General features: G+C 43.8%; 1 protein-coding gene across 1 annotated transcript; it reads left to right on the plus strand.

The window, feature by feature from the left end:
* The first annotated feature begins 6,623 nt into the window (after nucleotides 1-6,623).
* LOC122939245 (ragulator complex protein LAMTOR5-like) lies at nucleotides 6,624-7,010 on the plus strand. Its single transcript, XM_044295285.1, has one exon. The coding sequence runs from the start codon at nucleotides 6,651-6,653 to the stop codon at nucleotides 6,927-6,929; it is 279 nt and encodes a 92-aa protein (XP_044151220.1). The 5' UTR covers nucleotides 6,624-6,650; the 3' UTR covers nucleotides 6,930-7,010.
* The last annotated feature ends 1,022 nt before the right edge of the window (nucleotides 7,011-8,032 follow it).

The raw sequence follows: 8,032 nt of genomic DNA on the forward strand, positions 1-8,032 counted from the left end.
ACAGATTTTTGGCACAGGCTCACTATTAAATCGAAGCCAATGTGTGTAGATTTTATTACTTGGACTTGCTAACTATAATATTTTTAAAGGACTTTTCCAGGACTACTATCCTCAAGATAGGTCATCAATATCTTATCCTGTGGGTCTGACTCCCAGCACCGCTCAATCAACTGCTTGATCATGATGCACTAGACCCCCACTGAACTTCATGCCCATATCTCTGTGCCCACATTTCCTTGATTAAATGGCATATTTTAGAACCTATAGAAAATGTTTTAAAGGACAGAATCCTATTTTATATTCCACCTGTTTGGATCGACCTATTAACGCAAAACTTCAGAACAGTAATAACAAAGCTGCCTTTGAGATTACGGTGGGGGTTATAGCTCTTAATGATACCATATGGTAGATAAACAGATAAACCAGTCTGATGTTGCTAAGTACATCCAGAGCATGTTCCAGTTGGTCTGGAGGTCAGCGAGCAAAGTCTCTAGAGGGGAAATTCTCCGTAAAGTGCTACATGTGCACTTCTCCAGCCTAATGACATTGATGATTAACAGCTTCGTGGTCTCTTATTAGCAAAGTAACACAGCTCCGAATGAACGACAAATCCGGATATGAAATGCTGCCTCACTGTAAGACTTTTATATACATATACTGCCACTTTTAGTTTCCTATACTGCCTACTATTTTTCACCTTCTCAAATGGTTATCATAAGGAAGGGGCAGGAGCCTTTAAAGGGTTGTGCACTTTAGGGGTCCCCCCGCTTCTAGGGCAGACCTGCAAAGGGAAGCCTACTTACCTGCTTCCCTGCTCCTTCTCTCCCCGGCCTCCGCTGCCGGGATGTCAACTTCCATTTTGAAACCACTGCAGCCAATTGCTGACTGCAGCAGTGACCTGCTCTCCTTGCATCATGTCAAATGGTCAAGTGACGCAAGGGCAGCAGGTCACCGCTATGGTCAGCAATTGGCATCAAGACAGAAATCTACATCCGGGGAGAGAAGGAGTGGGAAGCCAGCGCTGGAAAGCAGGTAAGTAGACATAACCCTTCACAGGTCTGCCCAAAAAGGGAGGGTTTGCCAACCCCCACCCACAAAGGCGTGCAACCCCTTTAAATTAGGGTATCCGTAATTTTCACCTCCAGTCTAGGGATTTACAGATATGTTCCCTTTACCATAACTTGAATTTAATTAAGGACTCTAATTCTGTATGAAATAATTTCAACACTATATTGCAACATGTTAGTGTAGAAAAACCCTTGACAGGCTGCAATTTGCATGACAACCACTGGGTGGCTGCACATAGATACATATGACATCTCATGACACAATATCACAAAATCATGTTTTTGTCATTTTTTTTTTTTTTTTCAAAAAAAGTGGTAACACATGTCACTCCTCATAGGATATGTTGAGCCAAAAGGAAAGGTAAAGCAGGACACATTTGTATTTATATAGAGGGCACCGAGGTCACATGTCTTAGGGACTCCACCACCAAGTGGCACTTAGAAGTCTCCATCAAAACCCCTTCTTTGAAGGAGCTATCTGCTTTTGGCAATCCCTTCCTTTTAGAAGCATCCAGCAACAATAAATGTATTATAGAATGTCCTCTGTTGCGAACCCAGCTGTAATGTGTGGGGAAACCTGGCGGTAAGTGTTCAATTTTCCTACAGCGCCCCCACAAGGAAAATAGTTCATTACAACTGACAACTTTAAAGTATTATATGAACATATCAACCAACACTGTAAATACTGAGCACATAGTGCCAGTTGTGACCGTAGCAGGTGAATCGCTGCTATATGCCACGAGTAGCATGAGGAGTGTGGCTGGGACAATGTAATGATGTCAGCACTCTTATCACAGACCTCAACTTTAGCAGCCTTGGTCACTTGGGTGGCAAACAAAGAGCAGCAGGGCAGCAGTCCACAGCAGAGGTGCTGGAGTGCAAGTCAGAGGCATGTTGAGTGGCATACTCCCTGTTGGATGAGGAGCAGCAGGCAAGACTACTACCAGTTTGGTCCAGGTTGACTCAGGGTGTGGAGCCTCCTTGACTTCATCCTGGACTCCAGGAAAGGGGGTTTGAGAGGGAGTTCCAAGATAACGACCCCCAAACATCTTGTGGTAGGCAGCGACTGAGGGTACTTTCACACTTGCATTAGATGAATACAGAACTGCCCTCTGGATCTGGAAAGCCGTGCGCAAATGGATACCACTCTATTGGCGCACTAATATGCCAACTCTCAACCTAGAGAATGTGCGGCTCAGGCAGGGTTTAGTTTCTGGTGCTAAATCAAGCAAATGCTCCTGAGGAAGTGCGCCAATAGAGTGCACAGAAACGCGTCGAGCCGTCTATGGTAGTCACTTTTGCCAGTCTTCGCGGATGTTTGGCTGTTTATGAGCCATATCAGCTGTCTACCGCACAGGCCTTAGTGAGGCAACTTTTACTTGTTGTCCTCAGTGGATGGCAAAGTGTATGGCCATCCTCTGGGTGACTATTGTGTATCCAGCTGCAACACTGTTGCTTTTACTAAGGCTGGCATTGGGTACTGTGTTTTTGTTCAGAGGTTTGATTCCACTGGACACTTTTGATATAGTGGCGCAACCAGTGTCGGACTGGGGTACTTAGGCCCACCAGTAAAATTTATTTTGGGGGCCCACCGTACAGATACATTCAAATATAATAAATAATCTAACTTTTTTTTATATGAACATAGGCTGGTTGAGGTACTGTATTTACATTGAATATATGTATGTAGTGTACTAAACACTGTTATGTGCCACTTGTGCAGGGGGTGGCAGACTAGGGGCCCACCTTGCTCAGGGGCCCACCAGGGCATTCCCCTGTACCCCTGTGGGCCAGTCCGAGCCTGGGCGCAACACACAGTAGGCACCAGATATTTGCCCTTTGTGATTTATACCTCTGACATTTGAGTCTATACTAATCAGAGGACTGTGTTCATCTGACTGGTATATAAATAATAGGTGTACAGCGCTAAATAAGCACTACACCTATACAGTTACAGTGAATTACACATTCCGTCCACTTGACCTTAAAGTCAGCCTATACATTTCACCAGCCTCCCTAGACACTTTCCCAGGCAGGACACTTTCCATCCAGGTTTCACTGCTAGTAATAAAGACACAAGAAATCTGAATTCACTTGAATTATAACACTCTTCATTTCGAGTGACGACTTCACGCTGCCCATCAAATGCCAACGCCGTTGTGTTCAATACAAAATCCTGAAAGGTTCTCGCCGGCCCAAATGGATGTTTGAAGATCACTTTTGTTCTTGAAATGCTTTAATGTCTTGCCATGGGAAAGAGAGTTAATCAATGCGACCAAATTGAATATTTTTCACGTAGACTTTCAACTGACAGAATATCTGAAATGTTACATAACAATCCCGAACCATAGTTAATAGTTTCCTATCCTCGTAGGGGCGGCATGAAAAAAGCCTTTGTAGTGAACATCTCGCTCTAAACGTATCAGAGGTGGAATGATTTCCTCCGTCTACGTGGCACATTTATCAAGCCTCGCTGCTCTAATATCGTTGTCAGATATGCTGAGATGAATGTCCGTCAGGGCCCACTTTGGATATATATCTGTCAGGCATAGACTTGTTTTCTTCCTGTATAATGCTTTATTACATTTTAGACATACGTTTTAAGATCTTTGAATATACAGGAGACCTGTGAGTATTTAATCTTCCCCCAGCTTGCATATTTCATCATCAGTGTTTATCTGGAATTGGTAAGAGTAGATTCACAGCAGAGCAGAGTATTTTAGACAGCAATAAAACAGCCACCATGGCCATTGCTATGACTCCATGTGGACTTAGGCCAGTTTCACACTGGCATTAAGCTTTTCCGGCAGGCAGGCTCTCGGCATATTCGTGCTGCGGACGGATCTCCGGTCGGTTCCCATTATAGTGAATGGGGTCGGGACGGAGTTTCGGCAGTACACATGTGTAAACGGTACTACGGATCCGGCAGGCTATTCCCCTGCCGGAACAGCCTGCCTGAAAAGCTCAACGCCAGTGTGAAACAGGCCTTATATAACGCAAACGACTGAGAATTGAAACCCAAAGTATATTCAAAAGTGTTTTTTTTTTTTTGTTTTTTTCAGAAATAATTTGCTTTACTTAATTTTGGCAGCTTTTTTAATTTCATGATGTTTTATTAACAAAATATAAAATTCTGAAATATTAAAGCAATGCATTTTGGGAACTGATTGGGCAATTATAGCGTTAAAAGGATTCTCCTCTTTTACAAAATGTATAGCTTTTCTTTAAAGGGGTTTTCTGGTAGTAGAATATTGATGGCTTATTCTCAGGATATGTCATCAAGATCTGATTGGTTGGGATCCACAAAAAAACAAGCCCTCATATGGCTATATGAACAGAAAAATAAAAAAGCTATGGGTCCGGGAAGGCAGGGAGTAAAAAAAAATTAAATAAAAAAAATTGCTGAGTCAGGAAGAGTGTTAAGTCTTATTTCTTATTGTTAATCAGAAATTAATTTTAGAAACTGAAGACGAACCTCGGCATAGATTCCAGTACGAGACAAACCAGCTGTTTTAGGCCGCATGGGAAAATGAGATTCACATTCTGAGATGTATTCACAGCTCCTGGAATCCTTGGGTATACAGTATAGGCCATTCATAAATTCTTTCTTCGACTAATTAATGATAATATCCTGGCTCAGGTCTAACAATTTTACAGTCAATCTGCTGGAGAGCTGGGTAGGCAAGCAGGTGCATGATGTGAAGACCTCCATTGTCCTATTGTGTGACGAAGAGCAGAACCATGAGCAGATAGAGAAGAGCCGAGAACAAAAGCTAATAAGTGCTGTTGTGCTTTGTTACATACTTACCTATACAAATGCATTGAATTGCTGTATTAGTGGGAGCCGTGGCCTCCCTCTGCGCTATTGAAATACATATTTTTATCTCTTCGTACTTCTTTACATAATGCTTGTTGATTTCTAAGAAACTCTTTCTGAGAAAATGAGAAATGGAAAACATTTCCTTTTGGTTTAGAGACTACATTGTAGAGCTGATAGTGTTTAAAGTAGAACTCATCGTACTACTCCCCAATGCATGATTGGGGTGGGGGGATGAAATGCAGCCCATGCTATATACAAATGGGACACTCTGCTCAACAACTAAATTTCGTGGGCAGTCAAGAGCATCAAGATGGCAAACATCTTAAAGGAGTTCTCCAGTCCTATACCTTAAGTCCTCTTTCACAAGAGCATCATGGATTTGGGCCGGATAAGATGCGGGTGCTTCACGGGAAAATGCGCGATTTTTCCGCACAAGTGCAAAACATTTTAATGTGTTTTGCACGCGCATGAGAAAAATCGGCATGTTTGGTACCCAGACCCGAACCCGGACTTCTTCACAGTTCGAGTTTGGGTTAGGTGTTGTGTAGGCTTCTCTTCTGTCTTTTTTTTTTTTGAGGAAAAGGACCTGTGGTGACGTCACTGTGCTCATCACATGGTCCGTCACATTAGCCATCACCATGGTGATGGATCATGTGACGGACCATGTGATGAGCGCTGTGGCGTCACCACGGGTCCTTTTTCTCCTGGACAGCAAAGAAGAAGAAGACAGAAGAGAAGCCGGGCTGCGTGAACAAGTGGATTAAGGTGAGTTAAATAATTTTTTATTTTTTTTAACCCCTCCAGCCCTATTTTACTAAGCATTCTGTATTAAGAATGCTATTATTTTCCCTTATAACCATGTTATAAGGGAAAATAATAATGATCGGGTCCCCATTCCAATCATCACCTAGCAACCATGCATGAAAATCGCACCGCATCCGCACTTGCTTGCGGATGCTTGCGATTTTCACACAGCCCCATTCACTTCTATGGGGCCTGCGTTGCGTGAAAAACGCACAAAATAGAACATGCTGCGATTTTCACGCAATGCACAAGTGATGCGTGAAAATCACCGCTCATGTGCACAGCCCCATAGAAGTGAATGGGTCCGGATTCAGTGCGGGTGCAATGCGTTCATCTGACGAATTGCACCTGCGCAGAAATTTCGCCCGGTTGAAAGGGGCCTAAGAACCCCTTTTAGCTAACCCGTAGAGAGAAGACACTTTGAACAGGAACTTCCATCATCTTGCCGATTCCGCAATCCTGGCCAGGATCACATGACCATCTGACGTGCTGCGGGTTCTTCCTCTGGCATCAATTCCGGATGTGCGGCTCTTTCTTCACATTTATGACTGGTACCTCGGAAACGAAGCAGAGTTCGGATCCAAGTTTTAAAATGGTTTTCCAGTTTGAAAATCAAATACCGAAGTTATTCACCAAAATCTCACGAGAATTTGGGAATAATTGACTTTGCCCCATAGGAGGCAGTACATTTTAATGCAGTATGGAGACGGATCTCAGTATAGCATTAATTAGAAGTTTTGAGCGAAGTGACTTCAGATCTAGGACCCGAAGCTCACTTCTATGTTGAGCAATCCGAATTTCAGGATAAATTCGATTTGCCGTGAAGCCAAATTACCTCGTGCTTCGCGGTAGCAAATCGATTTTACCTGAAATAGTGTAAAATACAAAAAAATCATACTTGCTCCGCTCGTCATTAATCACATGACCGCGACATCACTAGGATCTGGCATCTTCCTGTAATGATGGAGGCAGCTCTGGAGCAGCACCTAGAGGAGACGATGAAGATCCTGTCTATTGTTGGAATCTTGTGCACAGATTCTCAGGGACTTAACTTGGGCTGCTGTGGAAGTCTCTCTGATGAGCACGCTGGTGTCATCTCCATACTCCCACAACAGGCAGCTCAGCTTACAGCAGATCCCACCGACATGCCAGTTGTATGCTTGGAATCTGACAACGGAACTATCATGATTCAGAAGCATGACCGCTTGACTGTAGCAGTTCACAAAATGACATCCTGAGAGCTTCTCTACTGGGCAGAAAAATAAATGCTACACTAGACACTATCTTCTGTGAATCTGGATTTTAAAGAAGGCCCTTCTAGAAACTACTTATTAACCTGTTCAGAATTGACTGAAAGTCACTTCTCCAGGCATCTCATTACGCCAAATTACTAGCCCTGCGATTACATCCCCTCATCCCGAAATGTATACATCAGGAACAGGTGGGTTTTGTCCCAGGCAGAGAAGCACGTGACAGCACCCTGAAGACTTTGGGCAATATAGCTAGAGCTAGGTCTACTAGGTCTCCTCTGTGCCTGCTTTCAGTAGACGCAGAGAAGGCCTTCAAAAGGGTCAACTGGGGATTCCTAGCCTTGACCCTGGAACATGTAGGCCTTGGAGCTAAAATGATTGGGCGTATTATGGCTCTTTACTCCTCTCCCTCAGCCCAGGTACGGGTCAATGGCCTCCTCTCTACGCCCTTCGCTATTAATAATGGTACGCGTCAGGGCTGTCCATTATCCCCCTTCCTTTATATTCTGACTATGGAATCTTTGGCCAACGCTCTACGTAACAATTCATCTATAAAAGGGGTGGGAATTGGAACGAAAGAGCACAAATTGTCCCATTTTGCCGACGATTTGCTTCTTTACCTCTCAGATCCCAGAATAGGCTTACCTTCGGTCCTTCGGGAATTTGAGAGATTTGGTAGACTTAGTAATTTCAAGGTAAATATCTAGAAGTCCGAAATTCTGAACGTATCACTACCACATAGAGAAATCACCCACATCAAGGAAGGATTCTCGTTTAAGGTGGCCCCTGACTCGATTCGCCACCTGGGCATCAACCTTCCCGCAAACCCTAGTTTTCTTTCAAATTGAACTATAAACCACTGCTTAGGAGGATAGAGGCCTCTCTCCAGAAGTGGTCCCCCCTTCAGGTTTCTTGGTTCGGTAGGATTAATGCCCTAAAGATGGACGTCTTACTCAAACTCCTCTACCTGTTCCAGACTGCCCCATGTAAGGTACCCAACAGATTCTTTGCCCAGTTGCGGTCACTAGTCTCTAGATTTATCTGGAATGGCGCAAGGGCCAGGGTGAGCTACAAAGTTTTGTCCAGAGCAA

The sequence above is a fragment of the Bufo gargarizans genome, chromosome 5, assembly GCF_014858855.1.
Source record: "Bufo gargarizans isolate SCDJY-AF-19 chromosome 5, ASM1485885v1, whole genome shotgun sequence".
In the NCBI taxonomy this organism is placed as follows: Eukaryota; Metazoa; Chordata; class Amphibia; order Anura; family Bufonidae; genus Bufo; species Bufo gargarizans.

Excerpts from the sequence above, each read along its gene's own strand:
- LOC122939245 (XM_044295285.1), top strand. The coding sequence starts at position 6,651 with ATGATGGAGGCAGCTCTGGAGCAGCACCTAGAGGAGACGATGAAGATC.